The sequence below is a fragment of the Eubalaena glacialis genome, chromosome 8, assembly GCF_028564815.1.
Source record: "Eubalaena glacialis isolate mEubGla1 chromosome 8, mEubGla1.1.hap2.+ XY, whole genome shotgun sequence".
In the NCBI taxonomy this organism is placed as follows: domain Eukaryota; kingdom Metazoa; phylum Chordata; class Mammalia; order Artiodactyla; family Balaenidae; genus Eubalaena; species Eubalaena glacialis.
The window spans coordinates 123,179,681-123,206,169 of NC_083723.1; the positions used below are offsets into that span (position 1 = coordinate 123,179,681).

The 26,489-nt window shown below is 61.4% G+C and overlaps 1 protein-coding gene across 5 annotated transcripts in view; it reads right to left on the bottom strand.

The window, feature by feature from the left end:
- Positions 1–2,255: 2,255 nt before the first annotated feature.
- The window catches only part of KCNH2 (potassium voltage-gated channel subfamily H member 2), a 39,281-nt gene continuing 15,047 nt past the window's right edge, over positions 2,256–26,489 (bottom strand). For 3 of the 5 annotated variants that reach the window (XM_061198916.1, XM_061198918.1, XM_061198919.1), the window contains exons 3-16: positions 22,856–23,020; positions 21,297–21,740; positions 20,492–20,703; positions 15,671–16,099; positions 14,772–15,159; positions 14,244–14,443; positions 13,506–13,758; positions 12,193–12,386; positions 11,826–11,925; positions 10,906–11,178; positions 10,643–10,829; positions 10,131–10,308; positions 8,762–8,885; positions 2,256–5,392 (exon numbers count right to left, since the gene is read on the bottom strand). In XM_061198916.1, the coding sequence (XP_061054899.1) occupies positions 5,340–5,392; positions 8,762–8,885; positions 10,131–10,308; positions 10,643–10,829; positions 10,906–11,178; positions 11,826–11,925; positions 12,193–12,386; positions 13,506–13,758; positions 14,244–14,443; positions 14,772–15,159; positions 15,671–16,099; positions 20,492–20,703; positions 21,297–21,740; positions 22,856–23,020 (3,200 nt within the window). In that variant the 3' untranslated portion in view covers positions 2,256–5,339. Of the gene's footprint in view, positions 5,393–8,060; positions 8,886–10,130; positions 10,309–10,642; positions 10,830–10,905; positions 11,179–11,825; positions 11,926–12,192; positions 12,387–13,505; positions 13,759–14,243; positions 14,444–14,771; positions 15,160–15,670; positions 16,100–18,643; positions 18,998–20,491; positions 20,704–21,296; positions 21,741–22,855; positions 23,021–26,489 lie in introns of those variants that run through there. The other 2 variants (XM_061198917.1, XM_061198920.1) reach the window with 2 other exon arrangements.

The following is a 26,489-nucleotide window of genomic DNA, read 5'->3' on the forward strand; positions in this document are numbered from 1 at the left end:
AAACGCCCGAGGTCCCGCGAGTCCGTGCCTCTGCGAGAGGGAAGCGAATTGGCTCGTGAAGAGAATTTCCTGAGACCTGAACAGCTCAGACCCAAACCAAGCGTTGACTCCACGCCCTTCAGGACGCCTGTGTGGAGGGGCAGTGACAGGAACCGCTGGACAGAGCCGAGCGGTCCTCAGATCTGCCCCTTCTGGGCTCCTCGCCTCCCACTCTGCTGTTCACTTTGCATTTTCCTCACCTCCTCTGTAACCCCCCATCTCTGCCCCTAGATGCCCTCATTATGCATCACTAATTATTATTGCAGGGAAACTGCTTGCTAATCAAAAAGAAGGAAGGAAGGAAGGAAGGGAGGGGGGGAGGGAGGGAGGGAGGGAGGGAGGGAGGAAGGAAGGAAGGAAGGAAGGGGGACTTCCCTGGTGGCGCAGTGGTTAAGACTCCACGCTCCCAATGCAGGGGGCCAGGGTTCGATCCCTGGTCGGGGAACTAGATCCCACATGCATGCCGCAACCAAGAGTTCTCATGCCACAACTAAGGAGCCCACAAGCCGCAAATAAGGAGCCGGCGAGTCGCAACTAAGGAGCACACCTGCAACAACTAAGACCCGGCGCAACCAAATAAATAAATAAATATTTAAAAAAAAAAAAAAAAAGGAAGGAAGGGGGAATTCCCTGGTGGTCCAGTGGTTAGGACGCTGTGCTTTCACTGCTGAGGGCAAGGGTTCAATCCCTGGTGGGGAACTAAGATCCCGCAAGCCACGCGGCATGGCCAAAAAAAAAAAAAGAAAAGAAAGGAAGGAAGGGAAAAGAAAGCCAGCTTTACTGCAGCCCCCTCCCCCCGCTAGGGGCACGGGTAGCTCACTCTGGGTCTCTCGGGTGCGTGTCTGGATGGCATCCCGATAGTCTGGAAGAGCCTCGGAAGGAGAAGGGTGGCGCCCCGGGCAAGGTCAGCTAAGAGCAGCCTGGAGACACTTGAATGGATCTGCCCAAGGTAGTGAGGGTAAATGTGGGGCAGGCCAGGGAAGTGGGAAAAAGAAGAGGCAGAGAAGGGTCTTCAGAGAATGGGAACTGACCAAGAGGGTCTTGGAAGGACTAGGAAGGAGGTCAGCCAATGAGAAAGTCACCAACAAGGAAGCAGCCAAGAATTTAGGACTGGAATGTCTGAGATCATCTTTTAGGTTGTTTTCTGGGCTGTACAGTGAGATGACTTCCCCAGCGTTCACAATGACCTCCAAGATCTTTATTAATCATCCACTACGTGCAACACCTTTAATTAGTGGTGCTTTGGGATAATGAAGAGGAGGGGTGTCCACCTTAAGTCAGAGTGTCCTGGAAAAGAGGTGGCAGCAGGCACAGGAACTACCACACACTTAGGGGACAGGTGTCTCACAGGTCACAGGGCAGCTAGCCTAGATCAGAAGCCTCACCTCCAGGGCATCCCCAGAGACCCGGGGAGGCACGAGGCACACCCTACTCTCCCCTGGATGGGGCACCAGCCACTTCTCAGCACCCTAAGGGAAGGACTCCCTGGGCGCTGGAGGATGGAGGGCCACTGGGTCATGGCACAATCGCTGTTTAACCTCGTTCCCCCCATGCTCCTTTCACCGGCCCTGAGAATAACGCTTCTTTATGGCCACTCAGAGCCTCACATCGAGCCCAACTTCCCTGCGGGACAGTCACAATTCCGGGGGCCTGGGGAAGATTGACTTTAAATAAAGCTCTCTACTCTCATTTTCCCATCTGCTAAGGGTTTCATTCCACTTAGGCCTCTTGAGACCATGAGATCAGCTTCACTTGACCTTCCTGGTGTCCCTGACCAATGCGTTCCCTCTGATTCCCCAGCTGTCATCACCTGGCAGAGCAGAAAGAGGAAGTCAAGCCGTTACCCTCTCCAGGCTGTTTTCCTAATGACTGATTTTCTTGCCAGTTAGCATCTAAGCCTTTTGCAGCCAGACCTTATGCTATTGCTAATTTTAAAATAATGGTAAGACAGCTGAGCTAAATTCTTCTGCTCTGGTTTCTAAGCGATGGCTCTTGCCAACTTCCAACTCACTTATAAGGTGTGATTAGAAATAATGAAGCTGATTATTTAAACAAATGCCTCAGAACACATTTTTTTTTTGGAAAGACAAAAGTTAGCCAAAAAGAAAGGAAAAGGGCTTGATCTGTACTTAGACTTTTAGAAAATAAAGTATCAAGAATCACTTTATTTTAAATGCTACTACAATAAGATGATCAAGATAAATTGAGTCTTTATAGGGTTTAATATCATGCACCTATGCGGCTTAAAAAAACCTGTTACTATTCAGTCTTTTACTAAATCATTGATTTTTACACCAACCACTCTTTTATGATATACAATTAACTAAAAGTGTTTCCAAATAGTCACCTTGAAAGGCCCTATGATTCAAATTTGTTTCGACATTTTTGAGCACTTGAGATAGACTAGACCCACTACTTGTGTGCTTTTGATGGTCCCTGTGTGGTTGGACCACCGTGTGAGCCCTGTAGGTCCCCCTGAGCTGCCAGGCTGAGCACCCTTTAGTTCCCACTGGACTGGCCACCACTGGGGAGAAAGGGGGATCCCTCAGACCTGAGGTTGAAACAGAAAAGCCCTACGAGAAATCGCTCTCAGCCTTCACCATCAAAGGACAAATGAGCAGCCACACAGAGGACAATGGGCAGGAGCCCTCCACGCAGAGGCCCGCTGGGAAATGGAGATGAAGCAAGACACACTGGCAAAGTGCCTGCCGTCTCCCCGGCCCCACAACAGAGGCCTCCAAGGGAGATGAGAAGATGACCAATACTCAGCCAGTCCTCTTTCGGATGACAGACAGGAGAACAGGCAGGGTGTGTGGAGGCGCTGACAAAGGCCTGAGCCCAGTGCAATGGGAGGTTTAGATCCACTGAGACACCTAGAGAGGACCTCCTGGAGGAGGTGACGTGTGAGCTAGGACTTGAAGGATCGAAGAGTTTCTCCAGGCCGGGAAGGACAGAGTCTGTTTACAAGAAGAGGGAAAGACAGGCAAATGCAGGGAGAACTCAAGCATAGTTAACAGGACATGATCCCATGTGACTAGAGTATTGGGCACATGGCAGCAGGAGGTACAAAGGCAGGTGAGTCTGGAAAGGAAGACGAGAACCCTCTGTGCTAGGCTGCCGTGGAGGGCTTTGTCCTGCAGGCAAAGAGGAAGGAGCCATCTGTCACGTCAGGACCTGGGCACGCTTCAGTCCATCCGCTCTTGCGACGTGGGCAGGTGGGTTGCAGGAAGGGCCTGGCACAAGACCTCCTGCCCTGCACTGTGGCAGAACAGAGCCTGGAAAAGTCAGAGGCCTGCAGGGGCTGCCCCCGGAGGTATGGCCAGGCCAGGGACCGGGCATCTGAGAGGGTGATGAACTTGCTGTGATGGGAAGCAAAGGCAGGGGCTCCCCAAAGCTCAGGTGAGCAATGGCCATCACGGGATATCCAGCTGTGCCCCTAGATGCCCACCAGGAGGGATTCCAGGTGGCACCAGAGAAGTTCCCTGATCGTAACTCAGAGCAAGGACCAAGCCCCAGGCGCTGAGCTGAGCCAACAGAGTGGGGTAGAAAACGTAAACCCCGTGGGCCCTTAGGGGCCATCCCTGGGGTACGAGACCTCACGTCTGCCTATCAGCGGAGGAGGCTCAGGGAGTGCCAGCTACCCCAGAGCCCCTTCCTCAGCCCTCACACCCCAAGCCTGGCTGCACAGGAAGTCACAGCCCCCAAAGTCAAGCACACGGGCCCTTTGGATATTAAGGATTTTACTGCTGATCACTCCCCAAATCCAGAAATGTTCATTTAGTAAACTGCTGCGTGTTCGCTCTGGGGGAGCCACTGCGCGTGGTGCCGGGGGGCAGACAGAGATGGTGTAGCGCAGAGCTGACGAGCCCCCGGATTTGGCAGTCCAGGCTAGGGAAGGCGGGGTGGGGAGAGCAGAGGGTGCTGCAAGAGCACAAAGGGGGCCCCAGCCCGAGGGAGGGGGTGCACCAAGCATCCCCTAGAAGAGCCACCCAAAGACCAGCAGGAATTCACCAAACAAAGGGCACTCCAGGCAAAGGAACAGAAGGTACAAAAGTCTGCAGGGGAGAAAAGGTCCTAGAAATCCCAGACATTTGCAAAGGTCTCCTAGTCACTGTCTTGTCTAAGGGAGATGGTGTGTCCCAGGCTCGGGCCAGCCCGGGGGACTCAGACTGCCCGGGGTCACGCTTCAGCTCCACCCTCAGGAGCCGCGGACGCTGGCAGGTTCCGCAAGCCTCTGGGCCTTGGGTTTCAGGCAGTCAGAATAATGCTCACCACAAAGGATGGGCTCCATGAGTATCGATGACTCTTACTTGTCACTGAAACGTGAGAGCTGCCACTGCCTGGGCTGAGAGGAGCGGGGGTCCAGGTGAGGACAGGGCGGGGCGAGCTTGCACCTGGACCCTGGGCAGTGGCTGAGTCACGAGGCCGGGAGGCACCGCCAGCACCTCACTCCGCTCCTGGACCTTTAGGTGCAGAGGTGGAGGTGGGGGAAGGCAGGTGGAGGTGGGGGAAGGCAGGCCGGGCCTGCCCCTCGGTTCCTGTCCCCAGCCCCTGACCAGACTCCGGCTCCAGGCTCTGCCACCTGCCTTCCTGTGCATCAGCAACCGCGTGGACCTTTCCTCACCCGCCACGGCCCCTCCAGTTCCCGCCCCACCCCTCTGGCCCTCTTGGTTTGGGAGAACCCTCCACTCTGCACAACAGCCCACCCCCGGCTGTTGGTGACTGGCCCTGCAGGAGAGGAGGGGACTGCACCCTTGCCCTGCCCCCTGTCACCAGAGTCCTGTGGCTCCAGGAGCCCAGGTGACGGGGGAGGCCAGGGATGAGGTCTGGGGCAGCGGGCAGTTGCCACAGAACTGGGCAGCGCAGGCCCGAGGACAGGAATGGAGTAGAGCACGGTGACCCGCGGGTCCAGGGTGAAGGGCCAGAGCCCTGCGCAGGGGCCCCGCTTCTGCTCTGCCAGCCGCAGGAGGACTTCCCCAGCCCTGCCGGCCGAGCCCAGGGGTCTCCGTCCCGGGGAGAAGGATGGCACTTCCTTCGGTCATTCAGGAAACATTGAGTACAACCCAGTGCCCGGCACTGCTCAGGGCCCTGCAGAGTCAAACTAGCCCCGCCCACACGGAGCTGATAGTCCAGAGCTTATTGCCTTCAGGCCAGCAGGGGAAGCGCCCTTCATTTGACCATGGAACCTGTCCTAGGGTGCAGAGCGGCGGCACAGTGGTCCCCACACCTCCTTCTTTCCTCTCTTCCTGAGGCCCAGGAACGAGATGCCCCTTAGGCATCCCTTCTCCCAGCCTCACAGGCTACTGGCTTCTGATGGTCCTTCGTCTTCCTTCCAAAGCATTTTTACTGATTTCTATTAAAAAAAAAAAAAAAAAAAAAAAGATGAGGTTGGACCTTAAAAGAGTGGGCAATGCATCAATGCATGGTGAACAAAGGTGGTCCCTGGAGGAAAACAGCCTGCTGTACCCCCAGCCAGCCCCCAGAATTACCACCCACCCCTCCCAACACACCTGAGAGCCCGCCCGGTCCCAGGGACGCAGCAGGACCCCATGAGGGCTGGGGCACCCCTGTGGGTTCTAGGCGGCCTTCAGCCTTGAGCAGACCCTGCCCAAGAACTTGATCCCGCCCAACAGAGAGCTCCCGGGTCACAGGCACAGCTGTGTTTTATGGCACCATTCATGTGTTGGGTGGAGCATGGTCCCAGACTGGCAGGAGGGGGTGTGCTGCCACCTGGCCAGGGTAGGGGAGGGTGGAGCAGGCTGGGAAGGGAGGCAGGCAGTCTCCTTGCTGGGCTCCACACTGGGCTGCACTGCCCATTCACCGCACCCCCGCCGGCCTCTCAGGTCCCCCAAGGCCCAGGTCCGAGCCCACACCCTGCGGCCGGCGAGTGTTGGCCCCAGTGCTGTGCCCTGAGGGCCACTGCGGCCCCTCCAGTGAAGCCCGGAGCTGCGCACTGCCACCTACCCGCAGCACTCACACTGGTCAGTCACCGACCATCCTGAGCCTGACTCTCCTCACGTGGACCAGCGACACCCACCGCTGCGGGTTGTTAGGGGTTAAATGACACAGCCGGGCAGGTGGAACCATCGTAAATGGAGCCACTGTGACAGTTGTCCTCCGCCCACTCTCAGATCTCAGTGGTGGCTCCTGGTAGGGACCTGGCACTGGTGTCTCGGCCACGCCGGAAGCTCCTTCAACCGGACTGAGCAGACCAGCCCCTGGGCACCCATGTGCTTCCATCGAGGACAAGCACGGAGAGGTTTCCCCTCTGCTGGGTCAGCCCCCACCCTGAGCACAGACGTGTGCGTGTGCCCCCCACACACACACACACTCACTCATCCCTGGAAGCGCACACATCAGGCCTCCAGGCCCAGGCAGGGCACTCCCCTGGTGGCGGGCAGCTGACTGTGGACGCTGGCCTGTGCCCCAGAGAATAACCAGCGTCCAACGTGATACAAAGCCTAGGGAGCGCGGGCCAAGGTTTCACCTCCTCTCCTCCCCACGCCCAGCAGCACGGGGCCCTGACTCGCTGCGCTGGCCCTCAGCACCTTCCGCAGGCTCTCCCAAGCTCCCCCAGCCCTCACCGCCACATCTGGACAGAGTGCTGTGAATCGGGGCTGAGCTCCCAGATGAAGATGCTCTAAGGACAGGACAGATGGTAAGAAGGATGGAGAGAGTGCCGGAGAGCGGGGACTTGGCCCAGCACCTTGGCCCCCGCGTGCCAAGTGTAGCGAGCTTCGTCTGTCATTTTATTTCTCACCATCAACCTCACGGGGGCCTCTGCCAGTGTCCGGGGCTGAGATCCTGACGGTGTCCGCTTGCGCCCGGAATCCGTGAGCTGACACTGAATCTAGGGCATCCCCCAGCTAGAACCCCACCCCACGCCCACACACATCAATCCACCAGGGAGGCCTGCGTGTGCGCTCCCAAACCACGAAGAGATGCATGCTCACGCGCACGTGTACACCCACGTACACACGTGCCAGATCCTGTCGCACAGAGCTGCCCTTTCTGCCTGGCCCACCTCTCTGTGTCACCCCTCCCCACCACCCGGGGTCTCATCCTTCTCCCCATCTCTACTCCCCGTACCCATCTTCCACGCCCTGTTCCCCAGGGCACACTGAACTCACAGGGACCCCTCCCTGGTCACACCCCCTGGTAGGGGAGCCAAGGCCCTGGTGCAGAACCACCAGGAACTTCTCTCCTACCCGCTCTGCAAAGAGGGCACCCTCCAGGTGGCTCAGAGACCAGGGTCTCCTCCCAACACCCTCCCCATCCCGGGCATGGGCAGTAATGGGCTCTAGTCAAAGCAAGGTTAACACACCCACCTCAGAGGGTCAGGGATTATAGGATTAAGCGACCCTGGAGGCCTTGGGCAGCACTGTTGCCCATCGGCTCCTCCTGCTGGCTGGCAGCTGCCCTACCACGGCCACTGCACGGCAGCTCCTCTGAAAGGCTGGGTGTTCGCGCAAGACCGGCAGGGCACGTGCACACACGCACACCCACGAGTACACGGACACACACGGCCACCACCCTTCACTGGCCCCAGGACATCTGTTCCGACTTGCTCCTCCGATAATGGGAATGAGCCGCCCTGAAACTTCCACCCTCTTCAGGCAGCTCCTCTGGTCGAGGATCACAGGTGACCAAGTGATGGAGGTGATGGAGGTGAGGCCCGTCTGGAGCCAGACACCAGGGGGCGGGGGCTCTGGTCAGGGTTGAGAAAACCAGCGTGCCCAGAGTTGGTTTGCTGTGGGGGGCCAATTATATAGGATCCGTGTGAGTCTGAGTCAAGGTCAAGATAAGGCCAAGTTGGGGGCTTGGCCAAATACAGCCCCAGGTTAAAGTCAGTATGGGCCGGGCTCATGAGCTGTGTGAGGGAAGAGTACAGCTGCATCTGTACTCTGACAGCAGTCAGCCTGGGGCCAGCTTTGGGGGCCAGTGTGCCACCCAGCAAGCCACCATGACCCTGAGGGGCGGGACCCCAGGCCTGGCATCGCATTAGGACAACCTCTATATGTAAAAGAGTCCAGGTGGCTCTCTGCCCTCCTGAATCCAGGACCACAAGGAAGCAGGGCCCTCCGGAGGCAAGAGGTCCTGGAGGTGACTTGTGTCAGCCCCGAGGGAGCACCCCGACTGCACAGACTCCACACCCAGACGTCGGAGCTGCCCCTGCAGGCCCTGTGCACACAGACAGATAGGCCTGGATTCCCTCAGAGAGACCAGTGCACCGGACACTATGAACGTGAGCATGGGATACAGCGTGCTGACGGCTGCACCCTCCCAGCACCCCTGGAGTCTCCTCAGGATAATTATTTATTATTCATAGTCATCAGCATCTTCATTAATTATTCATATGATCCTTAATTATTATCCTTAACAATAAGAGCAGTAAATAGCAGAAAAGTCCTTGAGGTGCCTAAGGCCCAGGGCCGGGTGCCGCCAGGCAGTTAGACCAGCTACTGCCCCCAGGGCAGTGAGGGGACCACAGACCCCCATCCACTGCCCGGCCCTGTCCCTGCCCCTGCGCCCCCCCCCCCACCAACGGGGCCCAGGGGACCGCAGGAGGAGATGGTCCCAAGGGCTGGAGGAGGGGCTGTGCCTTCCTATTCCTCTCCCGTCAGTGGCCAGGGCCTCCCGGGCAGGTCCTCCACAGGAGGGGCCCAGGCAGTGCACTGAACCCTGGGTGAGCCACGTGTCCACACTGGGCAGCCCCACTAACTTCCCGGGTCTGAGCCGTGTCTGTGCAGGGGCTGGGAGGTGAGGGCCCCCAGCTGGCCCGGCAGGGAGAGGCGTCGAGCAGGGCCGTCTTGGGGTAGCTCCTCGCACGCCATGAACTGGGAAACCTGCAAAGAAACCGGAGTGTGAGAAGCTAGAAGCCAAGGGGCCGGGGAGGGTCAGAGGACAGAGAGGGTCAGGAGACCCTGGTGACAGACAGAAGAGGCCTGGAGGGCACAGGAGAAGGGCCAAGGCAGACAGAGCAGGACTCCAACCTGCCCTGGGAGAAACGCGCTCCGGGTGGGCAAGAGCCAGACCGGGCATCTGGGGGCCTCGGGAGCTTCTGCCTGACGCAGGGAGAGCCTGAGGCCACAGCCGCTTCCCTCCCCAGGGAACATGGCCGCTGGATTCAAACCCAATCCAGAATAAGGGGCCCTGAGCTGGCACAGAAGCTGTACAGAAAGAGAGACAGGGTTCTTTCCTCCAATCTAGAAAAAACTCGGGGACCTAGAAACAGAGGCAGGCGGGCGGCCAGGCCTCGGAAGGCCAGGGAGAGTGCCAGGGCAGGCAGGAGGGGCTTTGTGGGTGCAGACGAGTCTGCTGTGAGATCTCTGCGGAGGAGGCTGTGAAGGGAGACTGGCACATTTGCTGACGTGGGCCCTGGTGTCTGCAAACAGGAGCAGGCGGCAGATGGGAGGGGGGAGCAGATGCCAGAGGGAGGGGGGAGCAGATCCCAGGCCACCTCTTGTCGCCAGAGGAGCCCCATTCTTGAGACCCAGACACAGCTGTCCTGTCAGGAGGCCAGGAACACACGTGTCCACTTAGGAGAGGACAAAGGGCAACAGAGGCCCATCTCTGGCAGGAGGGGAGAGATGCGGGCCGGAAGTGCTACCCTGGGGCTTAGCCAGAGCCTTCAGGACAACCCTGCAAAGCGCTGAGCTTGAGAGTCAACGGTTGGCAGTAGAACCAGACCCAGGGGGTATCAGTCGCAGCAGGGGCTTGGGACCCTATCCCAAGGGCACGCTGGCACCCAGCACCCACCGCCAGGCCCCTGGCTCAACAGTCCCTCCACCCACAGCCATGACACAGGCACCCTGAGTAGATCTGGCCATTCAGGTGACACTAGGGGAGCGAATGCCACTCGGCCTCCTGGCTTCCTGGGCCCAGCTGTCTGGGGGCTTTGTTGGGGGCTCTCCTGCCTTGCTCTGTGCTCGCAGCTCCTAGGGCAGCCCTCCTCCAGCAGTACAGCCTGGGAGGAGGGCAGGAACAGGGTGGGAGGAGGCTGGGGCCCAAGGCCAAGCAGAAAGGGCAGCAAAGCAGGTCTGAGGTGGCATCGGTGCAAAAGAGGCAGGGCTGGGGTGCTTGGAACTTACCTGAGAAAGCGAGTCCAGGGTGAGGGTAGGGATGGGGCTGACGGGCAGCAGAGGGGATGTGGAGGTGGGGCCGGGCCCCGGGGTGGTCACAGCACTGTAGGCGGGCGGGACCAGCGTCATCTGCCTCTGCAGCAGCTGCAGGACGGTGGCCATGTCTGCACTCAGCCGGGTCTCCAGCCTGGGGCAAGAAGGAGGAGGATGCTCTGGGTCTCAGGGAAGTGGAGACACCAGTGACTGTGACTTCAGGACCACCCTATGGACAGCCAGCTGGTCAACCCCAGGTCCACTCTTCACTCTAGGTGTGGCAGCCCCTGGCTCGGCTCTGAATGCAAGGAGAGGGTCAAGCTGCTGGACATGTGGACAGGCCTAGACAGAGCAGACACCCACTTCACCCTACAACACTGCCCGAAACCCACAGACCACACTGCAATACGCCCGTGCCCCACCCCTACTAGCCCGCCCCCCCAGACACACACAGCTGGGCCTAGGCTGATCCCAGGGACCACCCTCACCTGTTGAGCTGCCTCTGGAGGGCATCCAGCCTGCTCTCCACATCGCCCCGGGGCCGTCGGCCAGGGCTGGAAAGAGGGATGTTGAGGAGGCTGGGGGCGGGGGCGGGGCAGCGAGGCAGCTCCTGGTACTGGCGGCCCCGGCTGTCCCCCCAGAAGCTGAAGATGTTGGACACTCCTGAGAAGGCGCCTGGAGCCAGAGAGCTGGGTTGAGGCTGGGACAGAGGTCACGCCCCGCCCGCCCGCCCAGGGGGCCCTCGCCCTACCTGACAGTGGGTTACAAGTGTCGCTGCTCTTCTCGCCATCCTCAGTCAGGGGGTCCCCACCGGGCGGCTCTCCGGGGGGCCTGGGGCTGGAGAAGGGCACCAGGCGGAGGGGGCTGGAGCTGCGGCCTGGGCCCTCATCCTCACTGCTCTCAGGGCTGGAGGGGCCGCTGGACAGGCTCTCCCCCCACGGCCCCCCCTGCCGGCCCCGGCCACTCGGCCCTGCCCCCGCCCGGCTCGGCCCCAAGGCCGACACCTCCCCTGGCTGTTCCGGGTCTGTGGGAAACAGAGAAGGGGCCTCAGAGCAGGCAGGAGGCACAGAGGGGAGGGGAGGGGAGGGGAGGGGAGGGGAGGGGAGGGGAGGGGACTGGAGCAGGTCTGGGAGACCACTGTGGCTGGACGCCCTGGTTTGTCCCCAGTTGTTTCTTCCGCTCTCTTTCCCCCACTTTCAAGGGGACTGAGAACTCCGGGGGCGGGACCAGGTCGTCTGTGACCGCTGGCTGCCCAAGCACGGGCAGTGGCACTGCTGAGAGGGGCTCTCACTGCTGGGACCCCGGGCCCTCAGCCCCCGTGCTGGCCTCCTTGCCCTCCTTTGTCCTGTCTTTCCTCCCCTCATCAGTTCAAAGCAGTGCCCACCAGGACGCCAGCCGTGTGAGGACCAAAGAAACTTAGGCACGCCCCTGTCTTGGAGGGTGGAAGAGGGCTTCCTGGAGGAGGCGACATTTCAAGTGGGCCTGAAAGGATGCGGTAATGGGGTTGGGGGGGTGGACACTGAAGGTAGGGCCGGATGGTCTGTGTAGCCTGGGGGGGAGCAGACCCGCCGGACCCCGCGCTCCGCCCTCCACCCCGCCTCCTCTAGACCCCGCCCCCCGCCCGCCTCCCGGCTCACCTGGACCCCGCCCCCTCCCCTCCCCCCGCCTCACCCTTGTCAGTGCGCCTGCGGAAGGACAGCTTGCGTTTGCGTTGCCGGTGGAAGCCGCCCTCCAGCTCCGCGCTGCCGGGAGAGCCGGGGATCATGTTGGTCTGGAACCGAGAACGGTGTCAGGGCCCTTCCGCGCCCACCCGCCCTGCCCAGTCCCGGCCAGATCCCCTCCCGAACAGAGAAGGTGGGGCTGGGAGTGCCGGTTCTGGGGGTGTGAGCTCTGCCCCAGGACCAGGGCTGAGGCTGGGACGTTCACAACCTGGTCTGACCCAGATACCATTTGACAGACTGGGAAACAAGCCCAGAGAGAAGGTCACCCAGCGAAGGGGCAGCCACCCAGCGTGCAGCCAGCCGCGCGGCCCACTCACATCCCGCAGGTTGAAGGTGATCTCCAGGCTGGACCAGAAGTGGTCAGAGAACTCGGGGTACATGTCCAGCACCTCCAGCAGGTCATCCCGGTGGATCTTGTGCAGGTCACAGTAGGTGAGGGCCCGCACGTCCCCGTTGGACTTCCCAGGGCGCGCATACAGGTTCAGAGGCTCTCCGAAGATGTCATTCTTCCCTGGAGGCCACCGAGAGGGGGGCTCAGCCCCTGGGGCGGCAGCAGAGGCAGCAGGCACCTGTCTTCCAGGCATTCTCACCCTGGCCGGCGCCTCCCCTCATTCTGGTCACGGGCTGCGGGGCCCCAGCCCCCAGGGCCAGGGAAGCATCAACCAGCCCATCCTCCCCCAGCTCGCAAAGGCAGGACGCGTGCAGTGCAGTGCCCTGAGGGTAAAGGGCCAGGAACCTTGTGCCTCCCAGCTTCTGGGCCAGCCAGCAGCTCCAGCCCAGATGCCCAGCTCTGCCCGTGGCCCTGGCTTCCTCCTTGGGTTCTAACTCCTCTGGTACCCCCCAAAGCCCATGTCCCAAACACCCTCCTGGCCAAACACTGCACCCCCATAAACAATGTTCTTCAAGCTACAGATCAAACACAGTAGTGAATCAAGACCAGCATTTTGTTTACTGAAAGAAAACAGGATAGCATAGCTTAGCACAGCATAGAACAGAAAACACCAGAATGTAGTTAAGGCGACTGTTGTTTAGCAAAACTTTGGTTTCAGTTGTGTTTGGGGGTGTTTGGGGCATGAGCATGTGTTTATGCCAAACTGAGAAATAAAAATCTATAAAGACACCCCCGTTGGCACATCTGCCCTGAGATGCCCAGGGCCAAAGGAAGGACAGGCAGAGGGCAGGAAGTCCCAGTGCCCAGGTACACCTGCCCACGTGCACAGGTAGGGCAGAGAAGAAGGAGTGTGAGGGGAAGAGGGGCAGGACTCCCTTTGCTTCGGAGGCGAAGGCTTGGTTGTACTGCCTGAGGCTGCAGGGAACCACGTGGCCCTTAGTAAAATCAGCTGCACAACCTCCCTCCACTGTCTACCTTGGTGCATCTGGATTTGGTCCTGTTTTAAGGAACAAGAGTGTCACTGCCCGTGAGGAGACCCTGAAGGGAAGCAGAAACTGGAAACCCCCAGAGTCCTTTCCACCGACCCCTTGGAAGGCCTGAGCTTGGGTGAGTTAAAGGAGCCCAAGGTCCCTGTGGGTAGTCCCGGGGCCACAGCCCCTAGGGCTGTGTCCTTAACGGGCTGGGACCTCTCCAGGCCTCGGCAGGCACCTCGGGCCCAGCTCCCGGTCCCTGCCATACCCAGGATGGCCACGACAATGTCGCCCCGCAGGATCTCGATGGAGCCCCGGGAGATGAAGTAGAGGGCGGTGAGCAGGTCCCCAGCGTGCACCAGCGTGTCCCCTGGCGGCGCGTGCGTCGTCTTGAACTTCATGGCCAGGGCCCGCAGGCAGCCCTTGGTGGCCCCTCGGAAGGGCTTGCAGTGCTGCAGCAGCGAGCGATTCAGGTGCAGGCAGATGTCGGCCTGCAGGCACTCGGGGAAGCCCTTCAGCACCTGGAGGCAGGGGGCAGCTCAGCATGCCCTCTCCCGGGACCCCACGCCCACCCCCACCCGGAGATCCAGCAGGGAGCACCAGGGCGTCCGGTATCAGGGGAAGGACCTGGGTGCCCACTCCAGCTCCACCCCTTCCAGCCGTGCACCCTTGGGGACAACGCCTCACTGCTCTAACCTCCACGTTCTAATGTGTGAGCCTCGGAGACCAGCTCCTGCCTGGGGCTATCATAAGGATCAAACACGATCACCCAGAGCCTGGTCTAGCACCTGCCCCAAAGTGACCGCTCACCCAGTAAACGAGCTCCATGGGCAAAAGGAGGGTAACGTTCCTCTCAGGGTCCTGCCTGGCACTAACTGGGACCACCTGAACCACGGAGGGTGACTCTGGCGGTCTGAGACGCGCCCGCTACATCAGGAGAAGTCCCCACCATCACGCTGCTCCCTCCAGCCCACCATCAGCCGGAGGCCAAGCCCAGTGGCCTCACCGCATTCATGTCGATGCCATTGGTGTAGGACCAGGCGTGCTGGAAATACTCCTCGAGGCGCTGGCGCAGCGGGTTGGGGATCTGGTGGAAGCGGATGAACTCACGCACCCGGAGCATCTGCGTGTGGTAGCGGGCCGTGCCCGAGTACAGCCGCTGGATGATGGCCGACACGTTGCCGAAGATGCTGGCATACATGAGGGCTGGGGGCGGGGTGGGTGGGGCCGTCAGCATCTGAGGGACCCCGCCCGCCCTGTACTGGTCAGCAACACATGCAGTCACGTCTCATTGTAAGCACACACGCGAGATGCACAAACACAAAAGCCCAGGCACACAGCCCCCTCGGCTCTGCCCTGCGCCTCTACCCTGGTGTCCCAGCCCCAAACATGCCGTGACGGAGCCCCCTGGGGTCTCTAAGTCCCAGGGCCCCACTCTGGCTCCTCTAACACCCTCCCTCTCCCCTGACTCGGGCTCTTCCCAGACCCCGGGCCCCCAGCTAGCCCCCCGCGCCTGCCCCGGGGGTGCACTCACAGCCGATGAGCATGACACAGATGGAGAAGATCTTCTCCGAGTTGGTGTTGGGTGAGACGTTGCCGAAGCCCACGCTGGTGAGGCTGCTGAAGGTGAAGTAGAGGGCGGTGACGTACTTGTCCTTGATGGAGGGGCCGCCCAGGCCGCTGCTGTTGTAGGGCTTGCCGATCTGATCGCCCAGGTTGTGGAGCCAGCCGATGCGGGAGTCCATGTGCGGCTGCTCCATGTTGCCGATGGCGTACCAGATGCAGGCCAGCCAGTGCGCGATGAGCGCGAACGTGCACATGAGCAGGAAGAGCACGGCCGCCCCGTACTCCGAGTAGCGGTCCAGCTTCCGTGCCACGCGCACCAGCCGCAGCAGCCGCGCCGTCTTCAGCAGCCCGATCAGCTACGGGGGTCGGCGGATGTTCAGTGGGGGAGGGGGGCAAACGAGGAGTGGGGGCACTGCAGCTCTCGGGGGGCATCGGAGGTGAGATCCCCGAGGAGCTCTCCCCATAACCTCCTCAAAAGAAAAGCGCCTCCCACTCACTGGGCCCAGCACGGAGCCCATTCACCTTCGTGCCAGCTCTGTGACGAAGGGCTCGCGGTTCCCACGGCCAGAATGAGGAAACTGGGGCTCGGAAAGGTGCACCCACCCTCAGGTGCCCGGCCAGAGCTCCCACTAGCTTCCAGGGCACTTTCATGTGAACTAAAAGACAGTGGCCACTTTGGACAGACACATTAGGAAAAGGTGAGCCCTCTGGACCGCTACAACCGGGGAGTGGCTCATATGGAAAGGGGAGCAGGTGCGGGTTAGCTGGGGCTCTGCCATGCGTCTGCCACCCTCCTTCTGTCGCCACCCACCCCTTCACCCCGCCCCCTGCTGCCCTCCCCTTGCCCCTGCCTCCTTGCCAACCCACCTCTTCAGAGCCAGAGCCAAAGATGAGCAAGTCAAAGGGGATGGCAGCCACCATGTCGATGAGGAACCAGCCCTTGAAGTAGTGGACGGCGATGCGGCCAGGGTGGCTGACCACCTCCTCGTTGGCGTTGACGTAGGTGGTGCGGAAGTTGATGAGGATGTCCACGATGAACATGATGTCCACGATGAGGTCCACCACAGCCAGCGGCTGGCAGGCGTAGCCACAGTCGGGGGCCGGGGGACCCTCTTCCGTCTCCTTTAGCAGGAAGGCGGCCGAGTAGGGCGTGAAGACCGCCGTGTAGATGACCAGCAGCAGGATGAGCCAGTCCCACACGGCCTTGAAGGGGCTGTAGTGCAGGATGGTCCAGCGGTGAATGCGTGGTGCCTGCAGCTTGTACTCCGGCAGCACGTCGGCCCCCAGGGACAGGACCTGAGCCACCGGGGAAGGTGGAGGTAAGGGTATGATGTCCAGCCAGGGTCTGGGCAGGGAGGACAGACCATGGGGCCCTCCAGGGTAGGAGCAGGTAGCATCTCTGCTGGGCCCTCCAGAGAAGAGGCCAAGCAGAGTAAGTGGGGAAGCCCACCCTCAGACAAGTGGACACGGCCACTCACCAGAGTTCCCCATGTGGCACGGGACCTCCTGGCTGGCTATCTGAGTCCAGGGCACCAAGCAGTAACACCCACAAGTACTGCTCCCCACCAGCAATACAGACCGATAACTGTGGATATAACTCCCACCGTGCGATCTTGCCCACACCCCCAAACACCACAAACACACACACACACACACACACACACACACACACACACACATGTCCCACATATGCTACAGTCTCTGTCCAGAAAATGCTCCAAGGACTACAGCTTCCGGCCTGGGCGATGTAAATGGTGGTGGTCACTGCAGTTCCTTACAAGTCCCATTGCTGGTGGCCCAGGGACTGAGGGCCTAAATGTCCTTTCATGCCTCTGGCCCAAGGATACCAGCCACCCAGCCTCAGGCCCTTTGGCATCCAGGAAAGAGAGACCATGACACTCGCTCCCCCTCCCTACTCACCCTGGCCCAGGGCAGCCATTCAGAAGTGACCACCCAGCCCCGCACCGGCTCACCTCGTGTCCTGCCCCTTCATCACCCAGGCAGAGGCAGGCTCGCCATCCAGACCAGGTGGCAGCAGTCACACCACTCTTTCTCCCGAAGCCAAACTAGGAAGAGCTGAGACCAGCTTTCTCGCACTGTCCCAGGAGCCTCTGTCTGTCCCCCTGCGGCCTCCCCCTGACCCTCAGAATCCCCAAACTCTCCCAGCCTGGCCCTGCCATCCCTGGGCAGCCAAACCCAAGGCCTCACCCACCCCCTTGAGAGCCAAGGTTGCCGGCCCTGCGGGAGCAGTACTAAATGTCAGGGCCCCGCATCCTCAGGCCTCTGTGCTGGGGAGGGCCGTGGTGGGTGGAGCCGCAAAGACTCCCATTCATATTCAAGCTGGGGACCCCCTGGAACCACCCTCGCCAGATGGACTGTGTGGAGAGCCTCTCCTCAGTGGAAGTAACTGGAAGTTAAGATGGGCCATAGTTAGGGGTTTGGCCACAGGGGCTCCAGAGGCACATGATGTGTGGGGTGGGCAGCCGGGGCCTGGGGCAGGGGAAGGGGCACGTGGCTTCTAGGTCCCCGCTTCTGCCCTGCCTTCAGCCCGAGCCCCTTGCTCCTTAAGGCAGAAAACATGGGCGGTGACCTCTCAGGGGTCAAGTGGGGACTGAAAAGGGCCCTCACAGACAAGGAGGCAGAAGAAGGTTCCTGGATGGGGTTCCTCACCACACCTGAGAGGCCAGGCCCCCTGAGGCTGTGCTGAACCACACCCGACAAATGGGGTCCTGCCCCCTACCTGAGTCTGCCCACCACAGGACCAGCACCACCGAGTCCACAAGCACACATGCCGGGGGCAAGCCCGGGGCACGAGACCCGGACCCGCAGACCTCCTCTTACGGGGGCCGCCGGGCTCAGCTCTGCAACCGCTCGCCGCACGGCCTTGGGCCGGTATATAACCTCCCCTGTTACATAACCTGTTGTCACACAGAATACTAAAGCTCATTTAAGCCAAACCCCGGGTCCTCACCTGTGGCTGGGAAGAATCCCCCCCCCCATACCTGTGCCCCAGCTGGGCGGAGCACAAGAGCCAAGGCAGAGAGTTTAGGTGCTGGTGGTGGCGACAGGGGTGGGATTCGCAGACCCACCCGGGAGCCGCCTCCAACTCCCCCTGCCATCTGGCCTGAGCTGGCTCCTGGCTCTCTGACAGAAGCCCCCCGGGGGGGGGCAGAGATGGCTCCCAGGAGGTGCCTATAGAGTCAGCAGCCTGGGGGACCACAGCGTAGCCACCAGCACCTCAGGCTGTCCCAGAAGAGGTGGACCAGGTGCCCGGCTCAGCCTGCCCTCACCACTCATCCAGTGGCCTCTGACCCCAGCCTCCTCGGGTCCCAGCCCCCCAACCTGGACCCCTGAAGCAGCCCACGCCTCCCTCGCCCGCCGCAGGGTCCACTCACAACACACAGAGTGCTGGAGGCGGGGAGCCCCAGCGCCTCTGTGCCAGGCCCGGCTGCGGCCCGCTCGCTGGGGGAGGTGGGGTGGGAGTGGGAGCGGCTCCTCTGCTACCCCGTCTCCCCGCCATCCTCTCCGGGCGCCCACTTCGCTCCTGTTCTCCCCTCTCCTCCTTCTGTGTTTCGAGCTAGAAGGCTGGGCCACGGAAGCCCAAGGAGAAGGGAAGCCCTGGCAAGAAAAACACTGTCCACCTAGGCCCAGCGGGTCTGGAGAAGCGCGAGCAAGCTGGAGCCAAGAGTGGGATGAGTGGGGCCACAGACCCCAGGGCTCCCCAAACCATCCTGCATCTCAGAAGCCCTCTCCTGGCCTGGAGCCAGAGCCCTCTGGGCCGCATCCATCTCGGTGCCCCCGCCCCGGAGGGAGGGGGAGGGGCTGGGGGGGATCACCTACCTCCTGGGCCACCAGGCTGGAGATGCGCACGGCCCGCCTCACCCGGCCTTTCTGGGCCCTGGGCTGCAGAGCCCCTGTCCTGCTCGCCTTCCCCGCTGGGGCCGCCATGGAGGACTTGGCTCCCCCCAGCTTGCCTGCCCGGGGCCCTGAGGGCCCAGCCAGCGCCTCACCTGCAGCTCAACAGCAGCCTCAACCCAGGCTGTGCCCCAGGCGCTGGCGGCCTGGCTCCCAGGGCAGCCTCTGGCACGAAGCCAGGGTCACTGGGGCTGGGCCTCGGGGCTGGGGTCACCCTGGCAGTGAGCGTGGACAGCAGCCCGCCCGGCTCAGGCTGCCCATGGCCCCCTGGTGCGGGCCCCGCTGCCAGGGTGCCGCGCTCTGCCCGCTGCCAGCCCAGCAGCGGCCCGGGCACCGCGGTAGGAGCCTCGGCTCCTCCAGCCGGCCCCTCCTCCTCCCAGGTCCCCACCCCCGCCCCGACATCGGGCTCCCTCGCCCCGCCCGCCGGCCAGAGGCCCCCTCCCCCTCGGCCCGCTCCGGGCTCCTGCTGCAGCCACTCCCGCAGCCCGTGCCCCTCCCCCTCCCCAGCAGCCCCGCCTGTCACCGCAGATTAATGGTCTCCCCGACACCCCCGCCCCGCCGGTCCAGTGCCCAGCCAGCCAGAGTCACACAGACACCCAGAGATGGAGCGACCGCCCGGTGACCAAAGAGCCAGGAGCACACGCTCACGCTGGCACGCACAGACCACAACACGACAGCACACGCTGTGGGCACAGGGGCAGGGCAGCCGGCAGGGCTCCAGGTGAGGACAAGACAGAGGCAGGGGTGGGAGGGGGTGAGGGCTAGGCAGCCAAATATGGGGCCTAGGGTGGGGGGAACGTTCTGGAGTCAAGGCCAAGGGGCCGGAGACCTGGCAGGGACCCAGAGAGCCAAGGCGGCCGCGGGAGCGGGGCCAGGAGGAGGGCTGAGGAGGCCCACGGCAGCCCACGGACAGCTCCCTCACTCAGGCCGACTCAGGGAGCCCGAAGGAGTGGGAGGGGGCGATGCGACTGAGGCGAGACAGGTGTGGCACGGGAGCCCCCTCTGTCCCTGGCTTCTCAGTCCTGACCTTCCCCCACCCCACCGCCAGGCCAGGACGGGAAGGAGCTGGGACGGAATGGGCAGTGGGGGTGGTGCAGACGATCTTGCTGCCAAGAGGGGGCAGGAGACCAGGCTGGCCCTGCCACTGGGCAGTGTTGGGCAATGCCCCCCAGGGCTGGCAATCTTCTCTGGTCTGGGATTCAGGGACTTGACCCCTCTGTGTCTGTGCCCCCAACTCCATACCCTCCCCTCCCGACTTGGGAAGGAAACTCTCCTCTCCCGTGGTTTGGGGACAGGGGTGGGCACCTCTAGGCCACCCTGGCCCTAGCACCGGGTCCCCACCCTCTGCCTGGCTCATCACATTGGCCTAGAAGAATCAGGACCCCCAACCTTGACCTCTGTGGCCCCTTCTAACGTGAAACCTCCCGTTGGTTTGCCCCCAGGACTCTGTTGTGCCCCATGGCCACCTTCCCCCACCCACCCTCACCCTGCCAGGTGCCCGGCCTCAGCTGCCCTGTCCTCCCTGAGCCCCACCCACCTGTCTTCTGTATCTGCCCCTCCCATGGGCACCCCCCTCCAGTCTCCCTTGCTCCAGGATCTCTCTCGTCCCAGCTCTGAAACGCCACCCTCGCCCCCAGCCGGCACATCCGCCACCTTCAGGAGGCCCTCACTGACTGCACCCCTCCACCCGCCCTTTTGACCACAGTCCGCTCCCACTCCACCCCCCTCAAGCTCCTCCCACGTGAGCGGAGAGCCAGGGAGCTGGACACCTACCTGGGTGACCTTCTCAGTGACATTATGGGTCCGCTCCTTTATCTTGGGGGCTATGATCTCCCGGTCGCTGGTGGGCGAAGCCAGGAAGGGGTCGCCCTTGAGGTCCACAAAGTTGAGGGTGATTTGGGGAATCTTGCTAATGGTGCGGTAGCGCACGAGGTCCGAATCTGATGTGGAGTTAAGCAGGCCGCTGCGCAGGGGGTGCATGGCCCCTGGGGTGGAGGGGAAAGGGAGTCAGGGTGGCAGGCAGGCAGGGACAAAGGCCGTCAGGTCGACGACACAGAGCTGAGGTGGAGACGGGCCCTGCAGGAGCCAGGCCGTGGGGTTCAGTGAGGCCAGCTCAGGAAACAGGGGTGGAGTCCCTGAGAAACAAGTGAGGGCAGACCCCTCCCCACCGTAAGGAAGCACGCCTGATGCAGCTATGAGATGAGGAAGGAGAAAGAGCCTCCATACGGGTCTGTTCAGCAGGCACTGGGAACCTGCCAGAGGCCCAGGTGGTGGCAGGGACCCAGATGCCTCTCCCGCCTTCCCGACTCCCCGTGGGCATCCCCGCTCCAGGCCAGCCTAGGAGAGCCAGCTCCTCGGGCCAGCACCGGCTCTGAGAGTGGAAGAATGCAATGGGATGAATGCACGTTTAATGGAATAAAAGGCTACTTAATGGGATTAAGTAAGCGCTTAATAGGATTTCCATCTCCCAGGCACACAGGACAGGGCGGAGAGAGAGGAAGCTGAGGTCCTGGAATGGACAGGCCCGCGGGTGAGGACGCGGCCGGGCAGTTCCTGCAGGGGTGGGGCCGACCCTCACCGGTACTGGCGTGGCGCGGCGGCGGGGGCAGCGGCCCAGCGCGCATGGCCTCGATGTCGTCGGCCGACGAGGCGCGGCGCACGCTGGCGCAGCTCTCTCGGGAGCGCGTCCGGGCCAGGCTGCAGCTGGAGCCCGAGGCGTCGGGGTTGAGGCTGTGCGCCCGGGGCGACGGGTGCGGGCCGGGCGCGCAGGCAGGCGGCGAGCTGGGGCCCACCAGCGCGCGCCGCTCCTCCGCCGGCCCGAGCCCCGCCACGTGGTTGTCCATGGCCGTCACCTCGTCCAGGGCCAGCGACTCGCTGCTGGGCGCCGCGGGCGTCAGGTCCACATCCACCACCACGGCCCCCGGGGCACCGGCGCCGCCCGCGCTACCCGGCCGCACCGACGAATCCCGGGCGGTCAAGGCCAGCAGCGCGGGCAGCTTCAAGCGGAAGGTCTTGGCGCGGCCTGCGGGGACAGGGGAGGTGCATGGCGCCAGCAGCCCGGGAGAGGGCCAGGCCTAGCAGCTGGAGCCCAGTCGCCAAGGGGAGGAAGGAGGGAAAGTGGGAGCCCCGACAGCCGCCGGCACCCCTCCACCCCCACTCCTACTGCACAGAACTCAAGTCTCCAGAAAAGTCTAGAATGCAATCATATCTAAGACTCCGCCAATAATAAACCACCATTTCTTGAGCCTCACGTCACCGGTGGTCTCTACATAAACCACCTGTGGCTCTCACAACTGCACCCAGTGGGTATCATTATCTCCATTTTAGACTTGAGGAAATTTAGGCGTCAGTGAGTTATGTGATTTGCTGGAGGTCGCACAGTAAATGGAAGGGCCTGCATCCAAATGGAGGAGTGATGCCATGGGTTCCTGCCGTACCCTGCCATCTTGCAGGTGGCACCCATGGAATAGGTAAGGCGTTACTATTGCTGCCATTTTAGAGCTTGAGAAACCAAGAGGTGGTTTCTTTTGCCATGACTCTGAGGGAACATTTAAAATGAAACCCAAAAAGGCCATGCAGGGGGAGGAGGAGGTGTCTGAGCCTTTGAGTCATGGGAGGATGAGGTGAGGCCTCCACGTCTCCAGCCACAGGGAGCAGTCCCCTCACATCCTCTTCTCAAGTAGCCAAGGCCACAGCAGGGAGCTGGCCAGTCCGGGAACAAGGACCCGAGAGAGAAACTTCCCAGAGTTGAGTCCGTGAGAGACGGAGCCTTCTCATGAGCAGAGAGAGCTGCCCCGAAGTGGCCAGGGCCATCAGGGAAGGGTGACTGCCCCACCCCTGGGGCTGGAGAGAGGACCACTCCCAGGGGATGCTGTGGGGGCACCCCAAGCGGGTAAGGCTATGAAACCAGCCATGATCCTGCCCCAGGGACCTGTGAATCTGGGCTCAGTCCCTCCACCGCATCTGTCCATGCTGAGCTAGAGGGGACCAGCCGTGTCCTCCATGTTCTCTCCCCCATCTCTGAAAGGATCCCCTCCGCATCCCTTCCTACAGAGCATTGCCCTTGGGCAGCCTCACGGCCCCAGGGAAGGGAAACCATGTATTCCTGCACCAGCCCAAGAGCACAGCTGCACTTACCGGAGGCCAGCCAGCTGGTGAGAGGGGCACGGTGATTGGTGTCACGGGCTGGGGACCCCACCATGTCCTTCTCCATCGCCACCTCAAAGTTGAGGATGAACATGATGACAGCCCCATCTTCGTTCTTCACGGGTACCACATCCACCAGGCACAGGAAGCAGCTCCCTGCAGAGTGGAGACACGGCCACTGTGGCACCAGGCTGAATGGGCCCCCGAAACCTGAAGGGGCCTGTCCACCTCTGCCTCCCCCACGGCTCCCACACACAGTCCTGCCCCTTCTCGCCATTGCCTCCTGCCCCACCCCCTCCTCCTGCCACATGCCGGCCAGAGCTGCTTCCCTAATCTGGCCGCTCCAGCTTTCCGCTTTCAAAGCTCTCCCTTTCTCTCTCTGCTTGCCTTGGTTCTCCAGCCCTCTCTCCCCATGTGCATTCTCCTCACACTGGCTTCTGCTCCTTTCTTCCGGGTTGTTTCACCTTTTTCCCTATCCTCTCACACTCTATCTTTGCTTTTCCTCATGCAAGGCAGTGCAGCTTGGAGGTTAAGCCCACAGACTTTAAGCCCAGGATCTCAAGGTTCAGATCCCAGCTCTGCTGCCTTGTCATTGATGCATTTTTCTTACGTTTTTAACCTCCCTGTGACTCATTTTCCTCATCTATAAAATGGGAACGATAATAATTCATTCCTCATGAGTTGTAAAGATTAAATAAGTCAACACGTGCCAGCTGCCTAGGGCAGTGCCTGGCATGCGCCAAACACTAGAGACAGGTTAGCGATCACCCTCTGTCTCTCTGTCTGTCTTTGCTCCTCTTCGTTAGTACCCAACTGTTGTGTCATCCACAAGAAGATAAGTTCGGAAGTTGAGAGCAAGAACTTCAAAACCTTTAGAGCAATTTGGCATTGCCGCAATATCCAAGCATGTGATTTTTGTATTTCACACAAGTATTGGTCTGTGACACGTTAGAAACAAAACTGATCCTTCACCAGAGTTGAGAAGCGCTGCTTCTAGATCTTTCATCTCTGTCTCTCATCTTTTTCTCTGCTCTTGATCTTTTTTTTTCCCTCCCAATGTCTCTCTCTGGCCACCAGGCCCCCTATTCCAGCTGATGTCAGTTCACCAGGCCAATGTACCTGTTCCGCCTCTGCCTCTGACCAGCACACGGCCCCCACACCCTCCTCTCTGCTGATTTCTGAAAGAGACCCCGGTGTGCTCTCAGGCTCTGCCTAACGCCCAGCTCAGAACCCCCGCCTCCAGGAAGCCCTCCTTGATGCAACAAGAAGGCGTGTTAACATCCTGTTCCTCCTACGTTAACATCCTGTTTCTCCTACTCCATGGACCTGGTGGGGACCAAGCATGTTCCTCATCTTCTCTTCCCGGGGCAGAGACTTCTTTCCTGGTGCTCATCTGTCTTCTCTGAACGGCCGGGTCTTAACTCACCAGTGTCTGTGTCCCCTCTGAAGGGCCTAGCGCCCAGAACAATGTACCAGGGAGCAGGCGCCGGCCAGTGGTGTTGGTGATGGGGTGGGGCTAACCGCGGGGGAGGGGTCGAGGATCAGGACTGGTGGAGAGCACGTGGCTGGGGTGAACTGAGTCAAGGCCAACAAGCTGGAGGGGCCGACGGCCAATGAGCCCTGTGGGCTAGCCCTGGGAAGTGCAGCCGCAGCTTCTCCACACACCTGCGAAGGCCAGGCGTAAAGGGCCTGATTCCTAGGAGATGCTGGCCGGGCTCCGGGACGATTGCTAGGGACAGGGCTGAGAGGCAGCAGAGGAGCAATTCCAACTGCTGTGGGATTAATCTTGTGGACGGAGATCCTCTGAAACCAAGGGAAACAGGATGGCACCGGGATGAGGGGAGCTGGGCCAGGGCAGGGGCTGGCCGAGAATTCTCTGCCCTACCCCAAAGCCCTTCCACTCACCGCATCCCAGGCCCTCATGGCTTGGCCCACGGGACCTGAGCTGGGGGGGCTCTTTCAGGGTCTCCTTCCAGTAGCTGCTGCTGTCCCCTGACCTCCAGCCTCTGACATGGCCCGGCTGAAACACTGCCGTGGTGTTGGGAGCTGCAGGAGGCCGGGCCCAGCTGGAGACCGTTTGGCACCTAGACAGCCCGCCTAGCGTTTATGCCCTAATATGGTGATGGCCGGCAGCAGCCTGAACAGGGACTGGCCCTCATAGGGACTAAGGAGAGGCCAGAGACCAGGAAACCTTAGCCCTGGAGACCCCCCCAACACTCACCCCCTGGGAGCCCAGCGATCCAGGCCCCTGGTCTTGGTTCCTCGCTGGGAAACTCATCTCACATAAGTCCAGAGTCTGGAACCCTGATGAGCCCAACCCTTCAGGATGGCCTGGGGATCCTGCCCCCAGGGCACGGCCTCAGGATTCTGAACTTGAGGCCTCAACACCCCATGCCCACTTCAGTTCCAGCTTCTCAGCAAGCGAGGCCAGAACTGCATTCTGCAGCCCGGACAGCCCAGGACCCTGACATCCCAAATTGCGCCCCCCTTCACACCAGGCCGCAGAAACTCCAGATATAAGCCCCCTTACAGCACAGGCCCACTCCCGGCCCTTGGACACAGACACACACTCACACACGGACCCCCCCTTGGTTCTCTCCCTTTGTCGACATTCAAGGAATTTTTCCTTTCAAATAACCCTGTAAAAGCCCTTGTTATTCCGAAAATGTGAACTGGAGCCCTGCCTGATGGCTGGGGGGAGGGGGGGTGTTAGGCTCCAGCTACTATTTTCGAGGGGACACGGAAGGAAGGAAAGCGGGTAGCCCCAGGTCAGCCAGGGCTCCGAGAGGCTCTGCCTCCCGCCCATCCTGCCTGGCTGGCTGGGTCTTCCGTGAGCTGCCATATCACCCACCCCTAGCTCTTCAGCCAGACCTGCCAGGGGACCCCATCCCATCACTGGCTGGAATTCTGGCGGGTGGGGTCCCTGAGGGCAGCTGAAGGTCAGCAGACCAGGGGTGGGGCACAGGGACAGCCAGAACTGGGCAGCGGCACAAAGCACATCGCAGCCTGCAGGCGGCGGGGCTGTGGCCGTCACACAACTTCTCAGCAGAGAAGAAATGCTCAGAGTCAGTGTCTGGGCCGCCTCCCCGGAGCCCTGGGCTGGCACCGCACGCCGGGACCAGTGCCTCGCCCTCCATGAGCCCTGCTCTTACATACCCCAGACCCTGCTCATCTCTTTGTTCCTCTTCTCCCTCTGACCCGCCCCACCCCGCAGAGCAGCTCCTCGGAGCAGAGGCTGACTTCAGCCCAGAGCTGGGGGAGGCTGCAGTTCCGCCGAGAGCCGCTCTGTGGCAGGAGCGGCCCACGCTCCCGAGACAGCCGGTGCCTGGAGCGCGCGGGGAAGGAGGGAACGGACTGGAGGGGATCAGACTGGAGGGGAGCGGAGGACCCCTACCCTGCCCACAGAACGGCTGTGGGGCTCCCGGGCGCGAAAGGGCAGGGCACAGGCTATGGAGTTAAGTGGCCTTCGCTCATTGCATCAGAATGACTTTGGGCAAGTCACCTGCCCTCCTCCAGCCCCAGGGAGCTCATCTGCAATACAGGACGATGACCTTGCCCCACTGGGCTGGAGGGATGAATGACAGAACATTGTGAAGCAGGAGGGCCCAAGGGAGGTTTTTTTGCT